Source organism: Porites lutea, chromosome 14 (assembly GCF_958299795.1).
Source record: "Porites lutea chromosome 14, jaPorLute2.1, whole genome shotgun sequence".
NCBI lineage: Eukaryota > Metazoa > Cnidaria > Anthozoa > Scleractinia > Poritidae > Porites > Porites lutea.
The window spans coordinates 11,525,857-11,548,634 of NC_133214.1; the positions used below are offsets into that span (position 1 = coordinate 11,525,857).

General features: G+C 37.2%; 3 protein-coding genes across 3 annotated transcripts in view; 2 read left to right on the forward strand and 1 right to left on the reverse strand.

Moving 5' to 3' along the window:
• LOC140924352 (vam6/Vps39-like protein) overlaps nt 1-6,174 on the reverse strand; it is a 29,764-nt gene extending 23,590 nt beyond the window's left edge. The window contains exons 1-4 of the mRNA XM_073374389.1: nt 5,973-6,174; nt 3,954-4,019; nt 2,405-2,472; nt 642-684 (exon numbers count right to left, since the gene is read on the reverse strand). Coding sequence (XP_073230490.1) covers nt 642-684; nt 2,405-2,472; nt 3,954-4,019; nt 5,973-6,045 — 250 coding nt within the window. The 5' untranslated portion in view covers nt 6,046-6,174. The remainder of the gene's footprint in view (nt 1-641; nt 685-2,404; nt 2,473-3,953; nt 4,020-5,972) is intronic.
• A 2,450-nt stretch (nt 6,175-8,624) lies between these two features.
• On the forward strand, nt 8,625-13,077 carry LOC140924228 (eukaryotic translation initiation factor 1-like). The gene is made up of 3 exons (XM_073374260.1): nt 8,625-8,784; nt 8,893-9,053; nt 12,444-13,077. The coding sequence occupies exons 1-3, from the start codon at nt 8,757-8,759 to the stop codon at nt 12,588-12,590; spliced, it is 336 nt and encodes a 111-aa protein (XP_073230361.1). The 5' UTR covers nt 8,625-8,756; the 3' UTR covers nt 12,591-13,077.
• Nucleotides 13,078-14,190: 1,113 nt separating this feature from the next.
• The window catches only part of LOC140924270 (leucine-rich repeat-containing protein 47-like), a 10,660-nt gene continuing 2,072 nt past the window's right edge, over nt 14,191-22,778 (forward strand). The window contains exons 1-2 of the mRNA XM_073374305.1: nt 14,191-14,914; nt 19,905-20,264. Of these exons, the coding sequence (XP_073230406.1) occupies nt 14,303-14,914; nt 19,905-20,264 (972 nt within the window). The 5' untranslated portion in view covers nt 14,191-14,302. The remainder of the gene's footprint in view (nt 14,915-19,904; nt 20,265-22,778) is intronic.

A 22,778-nucleotide genomic window follows, 5' to 3' on the forward strand; every position in this document is an offset into this window, starting at 1 on the left:
GCATTTGGGTTGCCATACCTGTTGTATGGGTTATTTTACATTGATATGCCTGTGATGGGGACAGACGGTCAGCCGTGAGGGCGGTGCACGGTCATGTGATTACCAAATTTTCTACGATGGGTAGATTTACCTAATAGCTATGGCGCTCTGCACACGTGCGCATTGAGCTCCGCTATAATTATTGCATAAAACATTGAGCACTTTGTGTTACAAATAGCCTTTAAATTCTCTGAGCTATGATTCATATCCTGTCTTGTACAACCAAAAAGCATCAAAAAACACTTTCCAGGCCACTACATTCAAAGTTGAAGAAAATTCAACGACTTTTCAAGGACTAGCATAGAAATTTAAGGACTTTTCAAGGAAAAATGGAATTCAAGGACTTTTCAAGACTATGCGAACCCTGAATTAGTTCAATGAAAAGTATTCATTGACTTAGAGGGGATTAAGAGTGCCAATTTGAAATTTCAATTTTTGCTCTATGTCTTTGCAGCTTCCCATCTTGCCTTTCTGAAGAGAAAGAATGCACGTTTTGACTGAAATGTATGGCATTGATGGGGTCATAGGTTTGCTTCAGTTTGCCTACTATATGGAAACTAAAATAAGAATGAAATGACTGCTCATTGCACAGGGTTACCCACCTGATAAACTAATCAGCAAATTGAGTTGTTCAACAACAGCTAACTGCAATATAAAAAGTGTATACAGTCAACTATGGACACTGAGGGGACTATAATTTATTATCTTCATTACGTGGGTCAGGTTATTTAAGTAAAAAATAAACCTTTTATTTGTAATGAACAAAATACCCAGAGTAGTCAAAAAATAAAAATCTGTATCGATTGATGAATCGATAAATCAATCAAAATCAGTAAATCTGATTTGACTGATATCGATTGTATTGATCAATCGATAGAAATCGATGACACACTCGTTTTGGTCATCGACTTATCTTGATTTTTACCAATTTCATGAATTTATACGGGAAGATAAATCTGTTCATCCGTTCTTAAAAAATGAAAACTGAATCAAGCAAACAGTGAATTTGTTGGCAATTGAGTTGCAATTGAGAGTCAACGGATCAAACAATATTATTATCACTTGTTAAAAAAGAATCATTAAAAAATCTTATCTTTTCATTAAAACCAGGTTTAAAATCTTTTTCTGGTGCTAATATTGGCCAGGTTTGTAGGCGCCCAGTTTTTCACGACTTAGATCTACCACCCTCTTAAAATATTGTTGGTGTAGTTCCGGGTTTAGATACACCCCAGCATAGCTAATAGATAAAAATCGAAATAAAAAAGAATTGTCAGCAATTAAGTGATTTTTATCGATTGATAACGGAAAATGGTGAAAACCTATCTAGGGAAATCGTTTAGCCTGAATTTCGACTTGAAGGGATGTCTCAAATTCAGGTTAGGAAATCTTTATCAAAGGTTGTATTAATTTCTCTTGGGATGATGCTTGCCCTGGGAGCTGAAATTATGTAATTAAATGGAACCGTTTCGGTTATTATGTACAAAATAAAGGGTTTTTGAGGGAAAATTGTGAGTGTCATAGTTTCCACATTTCTCATTTTTTCAGGTTTGTTGATCAGTTTTACTTGTGGATGTGTTTTCTCAGCTGTACTATCTAACTTATGCCAAAAAACAACAGAGGCAGACTTACGTTAAAAATGGTTACAATCATGAAAGTCGATAATACCAATTTGACAATTTTGTCTATTGATTTTCACCGACTTCCATTATCAATCAATAAAAATCACTTGATTGCTACTGATTTTTATTGATTCACTACTCTGGGCAAAATACTAAACAAGTAACACAGGACACTAGCAAATACCTATCTAACCATCGCAAAAGCCATCTTTTTATGTCCATGGAAACACTCAAAAATAGCTCATTTATACATTTCTTAATCAATAACCGGTCTCTACATAACTTGTTTGATGCAATTATTGTCCAAAATTGATCTAAAAAAATTATCCTCCCCAGTGTACTTTAGCGCTAGCAACATAGACATGCTTGATCAACTGAAGTTTTATGTAACTTCAAAAAGAAAGGTTTATTATGGCACACATTTGACACAGAAGTGTCCACTTTAGTGAGGTTGACTTTCTATAAGAATTTGTTGATTGGGCAAGAAACAAGACTAGTGTCTGTTGTCTACAATGCAAATTAACAGGTGTCCGTATTAAGCTGGTTGAATTTAAAGAAAATGTGAGGGCTTTCCCCAGGGACAAAGAAAACTAATAATGAGGTGTCGGTATTAAGCAGTTGTCCATAAAGAAGGTTTTGAGTGTACAGTATAGTAACAGTATTATCATCGTAAAGGGAGATTCAGTAAACAGAGAATTAAAGTACATGTACCGTCACCACAAGAAGAACATAAGGTACATTTATACCTGCAAAATTGGTCTCTTTGAAAACAACTTATTGGAGCTTCGCAACTCAACTTCAAATCTATTATCACCTATTTGTGAAGTAAACAGAATAATTTAAAATAATGCCCTCACAAAAGAAAATTAAGTAAAGTTGTCCCCAATAACCAAAATGGTTACTGGTTACTAACTCCAAAAAATGATGACCGCTAAATACCAATTTATCTAATTACCATAAATTCTCTATTAAGTCCTTGAGGGGGCTTATTTATTTCAAGCACTTTTAAGGTGGGGCTTAGTAGGGACAGGGGGCTTATTTGAGAGGGGAGGGGGGGCTTAATTATTAATTTACCAAAATGGAGCACCACACTAATTTTTCAAAGAACCAGAAGTTGGTATCAATTCTTCAAAAAGAACTAGGACACAAAGTGGAAATGCTCAAGCATGTGATGTTAGAGGTCTTGCAACCAAAGATCAAAACAAATCCGAACTCCCAGCATATGCAGAATATCGGATAAACCATTGTGGATCAGCCATCTTTTATTAATTTGGTAGAGAAGAATAAGAAGGGAGGGGAGGGGGGAGCTTAAAAGAGATGGTAGGCCTTAAAATAAACTTTCTTCCCCCAAAAAGAGGTGGGGGGAGCTTATTATAGAGGGAGGCTTTTTCGAGGGGGGGCTTCTTCATAGAGGATTTACGGTATTTAGCTTTTAGGTCTTTGCACACTTGACACTGCCAAATTAACAAGGACACTTTTAAACAGAGTTAAGTCGAGCTTGCAGTTAGAGATTATATAAGAAATGATGATGGGATTAATTCTACACTGTCTACACGAAACAGGATTTCCTTGCTCAAAGTTTTTCTAGTCCTACTTTATCGGAGGTTGAGTATTCTTAAAGCAATAGAATTTGTGGGCAGAAAAAGAAACGCTTGCATTTTTTTTACCCTCGCTCTGCTAGAGCAAGCTCAACTAAATATCGATAATAATTTTATTATCTTTTTTCTCTAAAAGAGAAGGCAAAAGTCAGGTGCTCATAAAAGGAAATAAAAGGATCTCAAAAATCTGGTTTAAGATCAAAAGGGGATTCCCTCAAAAGGCCAGTGTGTGATAGTACAAGTATTTAACTCTGGATTTCAAGTGACAGGGATAACCAAAGGAGTTTTTTTGGTTTCAAATTTTTGATTTTGGGATTTTTTTGGGTGAGAAAATTTTGGCAAGTCATTTTTTGGTTAGCTTGATTTACGTAGGGGATTTTTTGGTTACTCAAAACTAATGTCACTATTTTTCATGTTATTCCATTTAATGCTTTCCGGAATTTTTTATGGGTCAGAAATTCAGCATGGGATTTTTGGGGGGATAAATTTTGGTCCAGGGATTTTTTTGGGTTTTGTTTGAAGCCCAAGGGAATTTTTTGGGTTTTGATTTTTGCCCCCATTCGAACAACTCTGTCACTTGAAATCCAGAGTACCCCCGTGGGGTGATAGTGACAAGCAAAAGCAGTGAAGTTGTTAATTTCACATCTCACCACAGTCTAAAGCCAATGATTTACAGATACAATGTATTATTCTTCACCTGTGCCATCTTTGACTCCATATAGAAGCAAGTGACCCTGTCTTGTTCCCACAAGAAGATTGTCACCTAAAAAATACATGGAATTAAAATTAATGGAATTTTATATATTTTTTGAAACTGTATGTATAAGCAGGCAGGATTAAACAATTTACTGTTTAAGGGAATGTGCAGTTGACCCTATCATAGCATGGAGGTCAAAAGTGTTGGGACTTTACTGACAAAATGATATAAGGGAGTTTACTTATAAATAAATGTACAACAGGGACAGCAGCAAAAACATCACTTAAAAAGTGAATTTGCATAATTCATACTATTTCAATTTTCATCAAACTTATTCCATTCCAATTAATTTGTCAAATGTTGGGTAATTCTTCTGGAGTTGAATTTGAAAGGACAGTGTTTAAGTTTAGCAAAAGAACACTCTTGTCGTGTGTTCACAAACTCCACAAAATGTGAAATTAGGATGTTTCAAGCCACAGCTGTGCAGCAACGGCTAAGAAATGTACAAAAAAATGATGCACGTATAAACTCATTGTTTAGCTATTATATACCTATTGTTTTTTGCTGTTCTTGTAGCTCTCACCGTTGCCGTTGCGTAAGCTCCCTATTGGTAAAACTGGTGATCCCCCACCCTTCCACCCCAAATAATGTTAAATAATAATGTTAGCAAAATGGGTGGAAAAGAGTTTTGGGTAAGACATTGCCGAGTTCATTTCCTCGGGCATGCTTATAAATAGCTAGCTGGTTTGTCTCCCGCCAGTTGGGATTTATAATCCTGTTATACTTGGGCACATCTTGTTGCTCCCCAAAGTCAGAACTGAGACGGCAAGGAAGTCTTTTTATTTTAATGGATCTAAACTTTTTATTGATATTGCAAGTGAAATGAAGGATTCCAAGTCAGATGTGATTTTAAAACTCGTATTTTGGAATTATATAGATCAAAAGTTTTTTAGTTACTTGTTAAGTTTTTGTATTAGTTTAGCTTTTAAATACATTTCAATTGCTGTATTTTAGCTTTTTTCGACAATTTTTTAATCTTGTTGTATTTTTAACTTTTAGTGTATTTTTAGTTACTGTAATTTAGGCTAGTTTTATATATCTATCTATATATATATATATATATATATTATTTTATTTTATTTTTTTCCAGGGTCCTCATTGATAGCAGCATTTTATGCTGAAGAGATAACCCTGGCTAAATAACATTTATTATTATTATTATTACTATCATTATTATTTAAACTATCTGTTTCACGCATTTGCTTGGCTCCACTAGCATTAGGGCTATAAATACATAGTTCCCACTAAGTTAATGAACCTATCTGTCCCTTGATGAATAGTTTACGCTGTAGATTTAATGTAACCTCCAATAGTAAACATCTCTGAAGCAGTGCTGAGATCCTTGTTCTGTACCCCCAACAGACTCGACAAAGTTCTAGAAGAACGTTATGAATTTCCTTTTATACTTATTGGCAAATACAGTCAACCCTCGCCTTGTGGACATCCTGCTATAACATACACCCAGATAATACAGACAGAAGCTAAATCCCAAGCAAAAAAAAACTCTTGCTAATAAGGACACTAACTCGAGGTCCTTACAGTGTTGCAATGTTGACAATGGCTTTTTTAACAAGCCACTCGTGGTGCGTTCTCAAATCCTAGTGCACATGTGGAGGCCCAGATAAAGAATTTTGGCACTGTTTTGAAGACGGACTTAAACAGGTTTATTATTCTCTGTGGTGACGGCTACTTGATGGACTGAGCCAAATCTAACATGATTACCAAAATAATATAATGACTAATAAACTGGTATTAAATAAAAAGACTGCAGATCAGAAGATATATTTCATATAAAACTAACCTAAAATAAATTGATTCAGCAGGCAACTTCTATTTATGTAAGAGTATAGCTTATTAGCATTTTAGACAGGAAAAAATGAACGAAACAAGCTAACTAACTTACAGCTTTTCAATACAAGTGGCCCACTGTACATTCATTTTAACTCGTTCATTTCTTACCAAAGGTAGCAATGCACTCTATTTGGAGTGGAAGCTTCTCCAATATAACAGCATGTTCAAAGGCATCGTGCATTTTTCTAGCACTGTAGACTCAGGAGCTGAACTTAACATGTTTGTTCCCTACATAGCTTGAAGATTCCTCGAATCTGCAGTCATTTGAGCCTGCAGTCACGCCACACAAACTTTCATCCTTTTCTTTGAATGAACCAGTATGAACCTTTGATTAGAAGCCTCGTACCTCGTTAAAATTAATTTCTTAATATGATATGCCTAGAATTCCTTTGGCATTAAAAATTTAGCTTTTTGAAATTTTGCAAGTTTTCACGACCATGAGATAATGTGAGGGTGTGAAGAACCAAATTCGACTTCGTGTATGCAAATCACATGACCAATGACGTGTGACGTCACTTTCCTCCCTGCTCAAAAATTCCAGCCTGCGCCACTGACGAAAATTAGCGATAACTGCAGCTGTGACTGTAATTTGTAAGTTGTAGTTTGTTTACCCACGAAGCACTTAGGAGATCTTATGAACTCGTTGAAAAGTATCTGTGTGTTCCAGATGGAATTGGAATTTGGAAGTGTTCGTTTTTGAGGAAAGGGGAAAACCGGAGTACGAGGACTGGAAAAACCTCTTAGTGCAAGGGAGAGAACCAACAACAAACTCAACCCACATATGGCGTTGACGCCGGGATTTGAACCCAGGCCACATTAGTGGGAGGCGAGTGCTCTCACCACTGGGCCACCCTTGTTCCCCAATTTATCTTGGGAGAGTCTTGGGACGGCTGAAAAGTTTTGGGGGTAAACCACAGGTTGCCCAAGCTCTCTACAGGAACGCGGACGTGACTTTTGCTTGTGTTGTGTTACAAACAGTTATTTACAAACGCTTGGTGTAAAAGTTTTTCTCAAAAAAGAGAAAAAATGTTAAGTTTTTAAATAAAATCGACTTACCTTATTGCCTTGTTTTATTCTTTGTTGTTTGCCTGCATTTCAGGCCGTTTTGAGGCGTTTTCGGCGAGTTAGCGCTTTCTCTTATATAATAGCAGTGGAACATCAAAGTAGCGCTAACTCGCCGAAATACGCTTCAAAACGGCCTGAGACGCTGGCAAATAACAAAGAATTCAATAAGGCAATATGGTAAGTCGATTTTATTTAAAAACATAACATTTTTTCTCTCTTTTAAGAAAAACCGTGTACATTCCATCCCGGGGGGAGGGGGCACTTGGGTATTTTTTGGGTAGATATGTGCCGCCCGGGACTCCAAATTGGCACCCCGTTCTAAAAAAATTTTCCCTAAAATTGACACCCCGTTCTAGAAATGGGCCAATTTTTTATACCCAGTTCTAGAATTCGCCCAAAAACTGATACACCGCTCTAGAAATGGGCCAGTTTTTTAAACTCCGTTCTAGAAAGTTTGTAAATTGAAATAGCCCTGTTTTTTAAAAAAGATATTTCTTTATTTGTTCGACTTATACATCAAATAAATGCTTCTTCATAATCAGCAACAATTTTAAGCAGAAGATAAAGCCTGGATCCACAATTTTTTATACCCCGTTCTAGAAAACGCCTCGGAAATGGATATCCCGTTCTAAATCAGGAGCTTCAAAATCACGACCCCGTTGGGCGGCACATACCCGTATAAGTAATGTATGGGAGTGCCCCCCCCCCGGACATTCCATACAAGCCTTTGTTAATAACCGTTTCCGTTTGTAACACGTGACGGCTCGCAAGCAAGAGTCACGTCCGCGTTCCCGTGGTGAGCTTGGGCCACCTGTGGGCAAACAAGATGTTTTATGAGAGATGTGCAAAAGCCGAATATATTCTATCACCTTGAAAAAATTCTTGTCTCAAATCTCAGATTTCAGTCTTGTTGCTTTCGTCTGTATCTCACAGTCTTCAACAGCAATCAAATTCAGTGTTGTCACATGATTTAGTCACGTGAAAACAAATGATTTCGCGGGAGCGGTTCGTAATCCTTCTTTGTTTAGGACTGAGCGCTGGTGTTAGGCTTGAATAATTTCTGCTCTTAAAATGGTTTATTCAGCCTGCCGGCAGTGCTCGTAAAAATCGCTTATTCTGCTCAAACGTTTGCTCGGACACCCTTATTCTGCTCGGTATCCGAAAAAAGTTTCGGCCCTTCGAGCCATATTTATTTTCGCAAAGAAGGGAGCCTAGGCCTAGCCCCTAAAAACTAATTAGATATTCATCATGCGTAGCAAAATTGACCACTCCAGAAAATACCATAACATACCATAGTGCTCTTTGTTTGTCAGCCCAAAATTTTGCATAAGCATTGTTTTCAGTTTCTCTTGGGGCCATTTTAACTCCCAAGAGAAACTGAAAACAATGCGTATGCAAAATTTTGGGGTGACAAACAAAGAGCATTATGGTATGTTACGGTATTTTCGATCTGGAGTCATCTAACTTTTAATGTGAGAAAATGTGAAACAATGAAATTAATCTCAAAGTATTTTCCATTTGTTTTTTTATGTAATTTAAATCTATTCACTGACTGTTCTCCTCGAAGCCGGCAGAAGAAACGTCTGCTGTTCGCAGGCTACAATAGCTTCGCTTGGACCACATGACCCGGAAGGCTTTGGCCGCGCAGAATAATGAGGCCTAGGGACTAGGCAAACTACCATGACATCACTTTTCAGTTGCGTCGTTCCGTTTCTTTCGCCCGTCGCTGGAAATCGATAACGACAATCGGGTAGAATTGTGTTGAAATTTACCCCATCCAAGCCTCATCACCCCAGATTCTCACACAGTTTATATTAAGCAGTTCGCATGTCGATTCAGAACCTTCAAACTTATGGTAATGTCTTGTTAGAGGAGCTTTTTTTTTCAGTTTATAATCTGTTGTGAGCGATGATTATTTTGTTGCGTTGAGACCTTTTCAATTTGCTCTCTTTCGCAATCATAGATCCTTTTTCGGATGCTAATAAGGGACTGCGCGAAACATCATTACAAGATACGCCTATTCACATCCGCATACAACAGCGAAACGGAAGAAAGACTTTAACTACAGTGCAGGGAATTCATGATGGCTATGACAAGAAAAAGCTTGTGAAAGCTTTCAAAAAGGTTGGTATTCCAACCGTAAATCTGTGCTTTACATCTTGTAAAATAACTCTCTTTTTCTTTATATTTTGAGTTCAGAGAAACTCAAACTTTGTCCATTTTTAAAATCCATTAGACTAAAACATGCGCAATGTTATGCTTAAACTTAGCTTCGGAATTTTTCTCGTAAAAATAAAAATCCTGTTAGGATACTTTTAGACTACACCTTTATGGAATCCTCTGCAAAATATTTTTTGTACATATTGCATTTCTAGATGACTTGTACAGTTAATCTGTAACGGGTGATGCAATAAATAGACCTTTTTACCTATATGGCAGCCATATTGAATTAATTAGATTTAAGGGGTATTATGGGATGTCCAGGGGGCATTGTAGAGCATTTTCAAATGACATCACAGAGGCCATATTGGTGTTGTTAAACAGTGGAATGGCAGCCATGTTGGTACCCTGCGAGCAGTGGTTTTTCAAAGCCGGACGCTACGAGAGTGTCCCAAACCAATCCTCTGGGAGTTGAACTCTTTTCTTATGTAAGCGCTTTGTTTTGTTCCAATAAATTTGCATAGCTACTGACCATGTGCGTGAAGATGCTATGCCTGATACCTTACCTTACCTTAGATGCTCTATACTTGCTCAGTGTTTGTGTGCACTTTCCCAGCAATTTTTCTTAAAGTTTTCATGGAATAAGGTTGTATTGGGAAAAATAGATTGTTGAGCCATGTTGGGATGCAATAATGACCGCCATTTTCGAGAAATATATGGTGAAAGACCATAGCAGTTTCTGGTTTTGCGAGGACCCAACTACTTGGGCGAGACTACTGAAGCGGAAGGGATTTAAGGTGAACAGAAATACTACTAGAAGCTTGCTCTAATTATTTCAAATTTGGAAGACCAGTTGTACAATCTTATTATACAAAACCATTAAGAAAAATTGCCCTGAATAGTGCACATAAATACTGAGCAAGTATATAGGATCGTGCTCAAGCCCCTGGGCATGCCATAATACTCTTTAAATCTAATTAATTCAATATGGCCACTGTATCGGTAAAAAATTCTATTTTATCTGGATTACACAAATTCAGCTATCAGACCTGGCCCTGGTTGTTTAAGCATTGGATAGTGCTATCCACTGGATTGGGAAAAAAAAAAATTAACTGTTCGAACAAGAGAATTTTTTTGAACAGATAGCGTTAATCGTCTCTCTCCAAGGATGGTCCATGTCATTTGACAAAAAATAACTCCGGTCTCTTGAAGGGATGCCATAATGCCGATGACTTAGTTGTTCGATTGGCCTAATGTCTTTAATGAATGGGTGACCAAGTCTTCCGAACGGTTTGATGTGTCTAACAAATGGGTGACCAAGTTGTTGAATGGGTTGATGTTTCCAACAAACGGGTGACCGAGCTCTCAGTGTGTGTTTTCCTGTGGAGGGTCACATTTTACATTGTGATCTTTTAAACTCTATCCTAAAGTATGAAGTTTCTACCATGTTTTAAAAGCAGTACTTGATTGTGTTGATACCATTGACATCTTCACGTAAGTGCATTTCAGTATTCCTTCTAGAATGCAGTGACTTTTGGGGCAGCAAAAATTCAGGGGGAAGGGGTGAGTCTAACCTAAACTTTGACGTTACACGGGGAAAAGTAAAATATGTCGACAGCCCCTCACATAGGTCTGGACAAATTATTGGACAGTCAAAAACTTGCACAGATCTGCTATTCATATTTACATCATGGGACCTGCATGAAAACAAAGATTCTGCCACACCATTGTTAATGTGCGCTTTTCATAAGCCCTTAAATGCCAGTGTTTTCAAACATGAACCCTGTCTTTATCAAACACAGAATATGATGAATGTTTTGGTGAGAGGCTTATCGCAGAAACTACTGCACAGGTGTCAAATTACATTCTTTCACAGCATATGATCGGTTGTACTTGTGACATTGAGACAATGCTGATTGGTTTCTCTAAACATAAGCAAATGGAAGTGGCTGCTTGTTTTAGCAGGGGGAGGAACAAATGACTAAGCCCTAAAATTGTCTGTGGGGGAAGCTAGGGGTTTGCAGGTCTAAACTTGCCTATTTGATTATGTTTGATTAGTACTTCCCCATTCACAGCACATGAAGCTAACAACTTAAATTTGTATCTAGTGAACAGTCTTATGTTTTTATACTGTCACTGTTGCATGATCAAATATAAAAATGGTCCTTTGAGAGGAATTGAGCTTACTGCAATGAATAGTCTGTACAAAAACCACATGTTTGTAAAACAAAATCGTAGTTCAAGGCAGGCACATTGTGTAGCACGGTGGGCCCATAGGACTCATAAAAGCTGCAACCCAGGAGCTACTTTTGCACTTTTTATTCATTTGAGCTCAAACTTTGTACATGTAGGATGGTAGAACTTTGTATTCTAAAACATCCTGTTTTTTGTTTTGCGGTTTTAACAGTTTTTGGCGGGAAAATGACATCACAAGTTTGACAGCAAAATTAAAATTTCAAGATATAGCAAAACAAATAAATAATGCTAAAAAAGCACATTGTGATAGAATAGAATGTGAAAATTATTTTTCAAAAACTCAGTTGGTTAAAGAGTTATTAAGCTTTGATTTTTGAATTTCCTGCCATTTTGTTACTATTTTTAGAAACATACATGTAAGTACATTTCAAGACGCCATATCTCCTAAAGCAATTATTATCGAACTTTTCCAAAAATTCTTTCACATTTGTTTCTATCATGTCAAGCCCTTTCAAAATTATTCATTTGTTTTTCCATAACTTTCATAAATCACTATTCCTTCCTTGACTGCTTTTCATGAATATTAATGTAATCAGTACAATTATGCTGTTGTTAATAAATCACAATTTACCTCTGAAATCGATGCGAGAACATTGACAATGGCATTTCCGAGCTTCTAGATTTCAAAATTTCCTAGGGGAGCATTCCCCCAGACCTTCAGGGGCCTTACAGTCCCTCAATTGTCACAACCCCCTACTTTTCCAGAGTTGGTCGCCTACTTCAAACCCTGGGGCACGGTCACTGGCTGGTTATGGTGACCCTGCACAGGGCTTAAAACAACGGCCGGTCAAAGGACAGTGTTTAAACAAAATGGTGCCTTGATTGGCCAAAAAATTTCACTTGTCAGTCATGTTGACCAGTCATTGCTTATGGTATTCGAAGAACAGAGGCTAAACAAAATAATCTTTAACCTCAAAAGCTTTCCTTGATACTATGGAGTAATCAATAAGTGAGACACTGTTGGGCAGCATGTTACTTTTGCAGTTAAGATAGTCATTTTGTTCACTAAATATTATCTGCATCTTCAGATGAAGGAAGATAAATATGTTAGCAGCATTAGTTCAGAAATAATTGTTGCTGTTTTTGTTTTTCGTCTAGCAATTTAACTGTAACGGGACAGTAGTTGAAAATGAAGAGTATGGAGAGGTGATTCAGCTCCAGGGAGACCAGCGTAACAATATTTCTGAGTTTCTCACATCTATTGACTTGGCAAAGAAGGAGCAGCTGCATGTCCATGGATTTTAAACTTGCTAATCCTGTTTGGTCATTGCTATTAATAATGTGTTGTATATAAATCATATAATTTTGTACCCACATTTGCTAGGACAGTTCTAACATGAGTTAAAAGTTTCAGTGTCTTTTCGTAGAAGGGACCTTTTCTTTTGTCCTAGAAACCCCTCGGGAAAACAACATTACCTGTCAGATGCATGATCTGCTGAAGTCTTTTTCATCCTAAAGGAAATAATTTGCTATGATTGTAACATTCTGGTTGCAAATTTGTCATACTGTCTAATCATTTTGTAGTAGGCAAACGTAAATAATTCATATTCCATCTTAAAGAGTTATAGTGGGTCATAGTCGATCAAATAATAGTATTACACAATAATATTATTTTCTTAAGTGTAATAGCATAATGACACTGATTGTTTTATTTATATCTGTAAAAGTAGATTTTATGTGAAAACCATTTTCCGTCAATAAAGAAAATAAAGAAACCTTGCCAAGTAACAAATCAGCATCATACTGTAATGCATATTTGAACATATCTTTTGGATTAATGCATACATGCCAACTCTCCCTGATTATCTAGGAGCGGCTCCCACTCTCCTATATGGGTCACCATACCTTCCGGAAAAAATCATCTTTTCAGCTTTTCTCTACCTTTTTCCCTTTTTAGCTCAAAACTTGAATTTTTCTTATTCAAAGTACGGTTTCTGGGGCATGTTTGCTCGTATTTAGTCACATACAGATCATTATTTTCTGGCATCAAAACAATGATATAAGATAGTGAATTTTGATATTATGTCTTCATGTAAGACTTCATATAATGTCGAAAGTCATTCCCATTGGGGGCTTGGTCAATTTGTCCTGGGGTAGGGTGGAGTTCGTCGAAATTCCGGGGGGGGGGGGTAGTAAAAAAAAGAGAGTCTCCAGATTTTAGATCTCCAGAGGTTGGCATCTCTGTTAATGGGGTTACATCCATTAGCCTGTGAACAGGCTCTCCGTTTGGGGAAAGGGTGAAAAAATCCCTTTTTTTTTACCCCTTCCCCAAACAGAGAGCCTGTTCACAGGCTACAATCCATGAGCTTACACTCCTTTTATTTTCATGGCTGTTGTGTAGAGGTAAGGGTGTATTTTGAGTCTCCTGTGGTCTCAGGGTTTGCAGGGTAGGTGTGGAAGCAGAGAAACATTTGGTGGACATTGCAAGGAGGTGTTCAACAAGATGCTGGAGATTTCACTTACATACTATTCTTTTGTGATGTTGATATATCCAATGGATAAATGCTTTGAAAATCTATATTGCGTTATTTTAAGTAGCTGCCTAGCTAACAACTGGCAGGGGTACCTCTTTCAGATTTCAGGAATATGAAAGGGTAGGGATTTCATAAGTTGCAGTGAAGGATTACCCTGCAAGCAGAGGTTTGCACGTAAAAGTTAATTCACAACAGTGGGGATCCATCCGAATACTACGAGGAAGTGGGAAAAGGTCTTTACCGACTTTACCGCCAGGGGATGAGGGACCGGGGGCTGGGGACGAGAATACTTTGGGAGACCGGAGACAATGAACGTAGTCTTACATGAAGTGGCTAGCTCATTGAAAGGGCAGAGTCTCATGTATGCCCCCTTTAAATGTCCTAAGCAAATACCACGGGCTACTGTAGTGGCAAGCATGTGCGCGGCAATTGTGTGATGTTTACCATAGTTTATCGTCCAGTTTTCTGTCTAACCCCGTGGAAATGAATTGGCCAGAGGTAAAACAAGCAGCAGACGAGCATAGATACGAGTTAGTCTTGAATGGTTCAGACGTATCTGAGAGAATTGAAAAAGGTGGATTAGACAGGCACATTTTCAACTTAACTTCTCTCAACTTCCTTCAAATTTCAAACACGAAATTGTCCGCCCTTCCCAAGGAATTAGGGAATCTGGTTAACCTCAAAACTTTGGATTTGCACAGAAACAGAATCCAAGAACTGCCCACTACAATTGGGTCGTTGAAAGATTTGAAGAACCTGGACTTGTCTGGAAATGAATTACAGCTACTTCCTTCAGAAATGGAGGAACTTACATTTCTCCAAACATTAAATTTGAATTGTAACAATCTCACTGCTTTACCAAGTTTAAAGAACCTTAAAAGTTTATCAAGACTCGACGTAAGCTTTAACCAACTGACTGAACTTCCTGAAGGAATATATGAGTTGGAACATCTTGCCGAAATTTATGCATCTAATAATTGTATTACTACTATCGGTGCTGATGTATGTAAACTGGTAGGTTTAAAGGTGCTCTCCTTAAACCTCAATAAGATAGAGTTGATTCCAGTTGAGCTGTCATTGTGTCATAAGCTAAAGGTAAGTATCTGTTTGGGTTTCCATATATGTGACCCTTCATGCGAAAAGGGGGCTTATGGATTTCACTAAAAACCGTGAATTTTTTTCAATTTTCAATTAGAGTTTTCACGGCGTGAATTTCAAATTCCATGCCCGTTCACTCCATCCGAGAATTTTTCACTCTTGGCGTGAAACTAATCATGTTGTGACAGATCAGCGAAGACTTCCACGCCGTGATTATTAACCGGTGTAAACTTTCACGCTGTGAAATTAAGAGTGAACACATTTTCACGCCGTGAAACATGTTCAGGGTGAATGAAATCTAACCTGTTTTTTTTTTTTGTTTTGTGTTTTTTCTCGCCCCTTTTCGAACTGGAAAAAAACGAGAATACCTGGTCACGTCAAGCTAAATTTGTGGAAGTTGATGCCACGCAAAAAATAATATTTCTTTCAGCATATTCAAGCCGTTTTAAATAGCTCATGAAAAAAAAAATTAAAAAAAAAACGTATTCAGACTATTCTGCGTTCAAGCCTGTAAAGCCACAAATCACAATCAAACTAGTCACAATTTCTTGTCGATATTTTAATGTTTTCATGGAAAGTATTTTATTAGATATGCACGTTTGGAACTGCGTGTGTTTCATGTCAATTTGTTTACATTGTCTGTAATTGCAACAGTCGGTGACTTTTGGCTCTTTTTTTTCTTCTCCGCAACGTGCAAATTTTCCCAATGACGATGTCAGAGACGCTTAGTTATTTACCAAACATGGCAAGGTTTTCACTCAAGAAACCTAACAAAATTCTTTGCGGAAAGACTAACTATTACTGCCATTCCTAAAACCAGGATAATTGTCGTCCGTGTCGACGCACATTGCAGTGAAGTGCCTGATCTTATCTACAGTTTTGTAGCCCCATCACACGTGCAAACTCTACTTGATTTATCATGCTCCATTTCAAGTTCCTTGTCTCCTTGCTAAATGTTATACTCAAAATTTCGCCGTTACAACGATCTGAACAGAAGGGTAAAAATGAAATAAATCCAAAAGATATCACGCAATATCAAAACATGCATTACATATTTCATCTTGTCGCCACGGAGTCTAGCATTTGCATAACTTCGTGGAAGAGATAAAAGCTTCTTTTGGTTGTAAATTTAGAGAATCTTCGGTGACTCACTTTTTAAGCGATTTCATCTGTTTTGCCGAAAATCAAAAATCAAAAAGTACTGACCAGTACATGTTACATTCATGTGGGCAAATATAGGCTTGCATGACGTCTAAACAATACACTTTTGAAAACAATGTTACATTTCATTTTGACTGTTGGAAGATTTTCACGGCGTGAAATTGAATTTCACGGTGACTGAAATTTTTCACGGCATGAAATATTTTCACGGCGATTATAAACTTTTTCACTGCGTGAAATTTTCACGGTAGCCGTGAATTTTTCACGGCGTGTTCACGGCGTGAAAGAGAAATTTCACGCACATTCCAAAAGTTTTTCTTACTTTCACGGCCTGGATCGTGAAAATAGGCATAGCGTGAAATTTAGATAAGCCCCCAAGTCGCGTGAAGGGTCACATATGTGTGATACAATTTTGTGGCCCCTGGTAGTTGGGTAATATTAACCTAAACAAGGTGACCGTCACCTCCCTGATTAGGGAATTAGTGGGGAAGTCACTCTAGAGTGGTTTTTCAGTTTATTTTTGCTCAATATTTTAACTTGTGCTAAGTTACAGCCTTTTTAGCTAATTGTTTACAGTAAGTGTTATAAACATTGCTATTGAATTAATAATAAAGTTAGAGTGTGATGGCCAAGTGAACCATTTGGTTTTCTAGTTGGCCACCATGCCTAATACCAAGAACGTTTCATTTACAGTGTGACGACTTCAACCACCTAAGAACTTTCAGCCAATCAGAGACCACTCCTTTAAACAAAGAATTGGGCGTGCGGTCCTGATCAGAAACTGTCCTATTTTTCGATTGGTTAGTTTCTATCCTAAATTTTTTGCTGTTTAGATTGGCTTACTTCTAGCGTGAGCCAATCAGAGACCAAAGAATTTTGTTTTCTTTTTTCTCATGATCAAATTTAAATTTTCACCTGTTAACGTGCATTGCCTTCTTGAAAGGGAAAGTCGAAATCATTTCTGTGCAGCTGAAAATTGTGGTGTTAACAATGATAGTAGAAATTTGCCACACTTTTTCTGCAAAAGGTTGTTAGATCTCCATAATACTGGGTAATCTGAATGTGCAATTGCTCAAGAACTTGGAACCGGAGTTAAAGAAATACAGAATGCAAATGAAATGTCACGCAACACTGTACTGAGCAAGCTTTCCCATACCGCGATCGAGCACCTCGCTCATTATTTGTTTGTCGTGTCGCTAAAATATTTCTCCGGGGATGCAAGAAAAAACGCTTTTTTTACAGCAAGTGAGAAGTTTAGGAGTAATTATAAGAGCTATCTTTCAATTAATATACGTGATAGGTTTATAAGATTTAAATTCCTGTTCACCCAAAGAGGGAAATTGGGATTACTCCTTGTTTACTTGATAAAAACAGCGCCCCCAGTGCTACCCCAGCTGTTGATATTTTTTCTTGTTGAACACATTTATGTTGAAGAAAGACTTATCCTTATTTTTTTACAAAATGAATTTTCTGTACCCAGATCTAGAATGATGACTTCTAGTTGTAGGAATAAGGAAATACTCCAGCGATAAAAAAAAAGTCTTGTAACCAGACTGCTTTTTTGCCCATAGATACAAAGCACTTTTATTCCCCTGACCAAGCAATTTGTATAGCCAGCCCTTCAATATATAAGCAACTTTTTTTATAAAAAGCATAAGGCAGCTACACAAGAAAGATGGGTAAGTGTATACGACACACCATTCTAAATGGCGAAAACATCTTCGGATCAAAACTAACCCATCGAAAAATAGGACAGTTCGCGATGAGGTCCACACACCCAATTCTTTGTTTAAGGAGCAGTTTCTGATTGGCTGAAAGTCCTTAGGTGGCCCTGGTTGAAAGCATCACACTGTAAAATATATACAGGCAAGCTGAAACCAGAAAGAACCAAAATTAATAAATAATAATAGTACAGAAAAGAACAATTTATTAAAATTACAGCAAAATACAAAAGATTTTAAAAAGATAATCCGGACAACGTTTTTAAAGGAAGTGAGTATAGGCAGAACTAGGTAATGTTTGTATTATAAAGTAAAAGCAATTGCTTAAAGTAATTAAACTGGCCTTATTACAACCAACATGTATTGTTCCAAATTTCACCATAAGTGTGTCTATCATATGTGTTAAAACAACCAAAAACAGAAAGATTTGTACGTACATGTATTTGCCAAGACATATGAACCATTACTGCTGGATTACTAGCATATCTTTCTTCTGTTGGGGACAATAAGGAGAGAGCCCTGGGATAAAGGTTGCTAATAAAGTACATTACATTACTAAGTACTAAGAAAAAGCAATTTATGAAAGATATTTTTCTTGTTAAGATTTTGGCCACAAGGATTGTTAGGCTTGTTGCTATTTTTGAGGAATATTCACTACAAATAAGTAGATATGCAGATGCATTTGAATTTAATGTAAATTTCTAAATCAGAACACCATTGGTGTGAAAATTTAAAGGTACCACCAGAAACATTATAATAATACAGTCTAACCTCCACTAACAGCCACCTCTCTATAACAGCCTTTTTTTTTGGCAGACAGTCCATACATTCACACTTGTTTCAACCTCTCTACAATGGCCACTTTCTTGGTGGGGTGGGGGGGGGGGGGGACTTTAGGACTTTTTGGTTGGGGATGTGCCGCTGGGACCCTGGAACCCTTAGCCTGTGCCAGAGCTAGTTCAAGTGAATTTTGCTACACAAAACTAGACTAAACTCCCCAAATCCCCCCTATCCTAGAGTAGCTGTTTTCCAGAAACAACTGAGGTCACTAGTACAGTTCAGCCAAAAACAAAACCAATTTGCTTTTTTTATATTCTTGAGTGGCAATTCCTGGTTTTCCTAGTCTAGACTAAAATCTTCAGCCAATTGATAAGTTTAAATGGAAACCCATATATGGCAGTACCTCCCCCCCCCCGCCCCAGGCTTTCTTCTGTTCCCAAGGTAGCTGTTATAGAGAGGTTCACCTGTATTAACTGTCATTCCGACTTTTGCTTGATTACCACCTAATTAAGACATTAACCTCAGCAAAAAAAATCTTTGTCTTTGGTGACATTTATCAAGTTATAGCTTGATGTTTACCCTTTAAAAAGTTTAACCTGTAGGTAAGTAAATTTTTTGCCGTTGAACAAGTAAGTGTAAGTGTAAACAAGGGTAGTAAAGTTTACTACTATGGTGACAAAGATTCAGCACCCTCCAATGTGATCATTGAAGTAGATAAAAGTGTAACAATACATATATCTATTGATGCAATGCTAGTGTTTCAAAAGCGATGTGATGAAGACAAATTTGGTTATATCGTTAATCAAAGTATTCCGATAGCTTTCATCTTGCAGTCCATATTTTTTACTAAAAGGGGCATATCCTTTGCTATATTGTTCAGTTTGTTTTTTGTTCTGAGGTCAAAAAGGGATATCAGGTTCAGGACTGCCAAGGCAACAACAACAACAACAACAACGAAATCAATAACATCTTGTCTGAGTTGTCTGCATTAAGTGGTGGCTTGTAGAATTTTCCTTTTCAGGTTCATATTTTCTAATTCTTTGTTGGTGTCACTATCTCAGTAATATTGGAAGGGTACCCCCACTTCTTCAGTGTATAACTACAATAATTATTATACCACTGCAATACTAAGAAAGTAAACTATCTTGTTACTATTGCAATAGTCAAAATGACCTCAGTAGTCACCCTGTCAAATCTGTGCTCTTCAGTTAATATCCTAATGGTGTTATTTATTTGGTTTTAAAATTTATGCTGGTCTTTGTCTTGTTTCGTGTAATAATTAAAAGGTAGTAACATCAAGGCAGTGAAATTTGTTCATTCTTTAGGATCTTCACTTACAAGACAATTCCATCAAGGACAACAGGCTTGCTAAACTCATTAAACAATGCCACACAAAAGCAGTTTTGGATTATGTTGCTGCAGGAAAGGAAATGGGGAAGGCAGCTGGTAAAAAGGGTGGAAAGAAGGGAAGAAATAAAAGACCCAGTGAAGGAGATAGTGGAGCTGAAGGACAGGAGGGTGCAGGAGCTCACATGGGACCAATCATTACTGTTATACACAGTGAAGACTTCAAAGTGGTCGCAAAAGCAACTGTTCAGGAAATCAGACCCTATATTGTATGCGCAATAATACGAAACTTGGATCTCTCTGAGATGACCACCTTCAGGAAGTTTATCAATCTTCAGGTCTGTAGCAAAAACAATGATTTAATTCTGATCAACAACTAATGCAATTGAAGGGGTCAGGGTAACCTAAATGACTTTTTTGCCTGTACTGGCTTATGACAAATAATTTTATCTTCACTGAGAGCTTTTGGGGCAGAGGGAGGATTTGTCACAGGGGAGGGGGTAGACAGGCCATTTGGGGCTGCAAAAACTATTACAGGGTGAAAAAGTCAATAGGTAAGGTTGATTACATGTTTGCCCCAGTCCTTTCAATTTTAATATGTAATATTTGGCAACTTGCAAGTAACAAGGCCACCACTATTATTATTACCATTTGATTTAAAAATACCAAGCTGTGGCTCAAACTAGGAAATTTAAAATGTAACTTTAATACAATTTGCTGGGTTATACAAGCAAGTTTACCAATAGATTTGGACTGCTAACCTACCAAAAAAAACTGTAGGAGTCTTCATAAACATACTATTCATAATTATAATTTCATCTAATTTATGGTACTGGAAAACAAACAACATTGTCTTGTTAAAAGTGTCCTCCAGGAATGTTGCCTTCAAATCATTTTTTTTTGTCCATTGAACTTATTTTGATCTGTGTTTGTCTGATTTTCTCACTTTTGATTACATTTCCTTGCTGTGCATAGATGATTGCGTTGAAAATACAAAAATTAATATCCTCTGATAGGTACAGATTAATATCCTCTGATAGGTACAGACTAAAGAGTAGTCTGAGCACTAGTTTCTGAATCTCTCTGGGGCCCACTTTATAAAACTGGGTTGGATCAGGGTCAAAGGTGGAGAAGTGGTAGGGATTGTGGGGAACTGTCAGCTCTCCCTGAAGCTGGCCAGTGTGAGCTGTCAGAAATTTGAAAAATCAATGCAAACTGAAAATGATTTCAGTGTTAACTAGCATTTTCAAAAAACCCCTTTTTGTCTTCCCCACAAGTTTGCCTGCATTAAAGGTCTGTTAAAGTAAAAAAAAAAACAAAGTAACACAAAATTCTGAATCATACTGGTTATGTGGAGCTCCTATTCCCTTTTCCTCTTCCACTACCATCCCCTAAGCCAAACAAAGCTGGTTTATGGAGGCAAAGTAAATGGCAAAGGAGGCTACGTCTGGCAGTTATCCCATCCGGCCACAAGCCATGTGAAATGCATTGACTTACATTTTTTGAAGAAATCAACCCTTTCACTCCCATGGTTAATGATGGAGTCAAAGGTGTCTTTAACTTTTGAGTTGGTGGAGGAATGAATGAAGTTTGACCATTTAGATACAAATTTGCATGTAGTAGATAATAGTGCAGTATTTTCAGATTGCAGTATATATTTTTCATTATTTTTCAGTGTCGAAAAAGTGTGAAAGTTAGAAATATTGTTGAATTTTGAGTTTGGTCACCTTTGGGATTGAAATCGGGGGAATTAATACATGTATATCAAACATGAGACGGGCTTTCATCTGATCTTCTGTCATCAAGAACAAGCTTGATTAAAAATTCAAGTTTTGGCAAACTTCACTGTATTTGAATATCGAAATAAACTATTGTAATGTCTAGCTTCTGAAGATACTGTTGGCCAATCATTTCTAGCGAATATTAAGCTGAAGGTCACAAAAAATATTAGGGGTTGATTGTTTATTACCTGTGACGGGGGCCAGGCCATTTTGCTGGGGGTCATTTACAAGATCTTGATTGTTTTCAGGGGGTCATTTGAATAATTTTTTGAAATCGATATTATTGAATGTAACAGCTGTAAATAGTAAACGCCGTTCTAATAAAAACAGTGGAATAGGGACTTCAGATCCAACGACATGAACGGCAACAAGAACATCAAAAAAACAATAGGCTTTATAAGCAAATTTAAGAACTTTGCACATGCATCACGCTTGTTTGTACATTTCTTTGCCGATTTTTGCACTACTATACAATGTGAAAATGCCTAATTTCGCGGTTTATGGAGTACGTAAACTAGCAACAAGGAAATTTTATTTCTCTTTCTGAACTTGGATATGGTTCCTAGGAATTCAACTCCAGGAAGGTTCACCAACATTTGACAAAGGCCACCTGTATTGATCCGAGTGCGGATAAATGACTGTCACAGAAGAGTCTTCATAGCCAATAACATCACGGCTTAACTGGCAGACGACCAATAACATCGCGACATAATTGACCAATCAGATCAATAACCAGAGTATAATACCATCAACTGACGTGATACAACTCACTTTGACTCTGAAGATGACTACCGCACAGGTTGTCGAAACGTCAGTCACTGTCAACAACAACGGTCCTATTCAGGACTACGTTCACCCGGACGATCAAACTCAACCATTTTATTTTTCTGGCCTTCGAAAAACGTGAAAGTAGATCATTAAACATAGCTACAATATGGTTAGCATTTTCCGTGTAATTATAGCAATTATTTTTATTATTATTTACAATGATAAATGTTTTTTTTTTTTTTTTTTTTTTTTACCTTAACATAATTAATATTGTCATCGGCAATGCAATCCACTCATGGAATT

Bases quoted from the DNA above. Each gene is read 5' to 3' on its own strand.
- LOC140924228 (XM_073374260.1), top strand. From the start codon at position 8,757: ATGTCGATTCAGAACCTTCAAACTTATG. The intron at 8,785-8,892 runs GTAATGTCTTGT...TCGCAATCATAG, and splicing joins TCAGAACCTTCAAACTTATG to ATCCTTTTTCGGATGCTAAT. The intron at 9,054-12,443 runs GTTGGTATTCCA...TTTTTCGTCTAG, and splicing joins TTGTGAAAGCTTTCAAAAAG to CAATTTAACTGTAACGGGAC.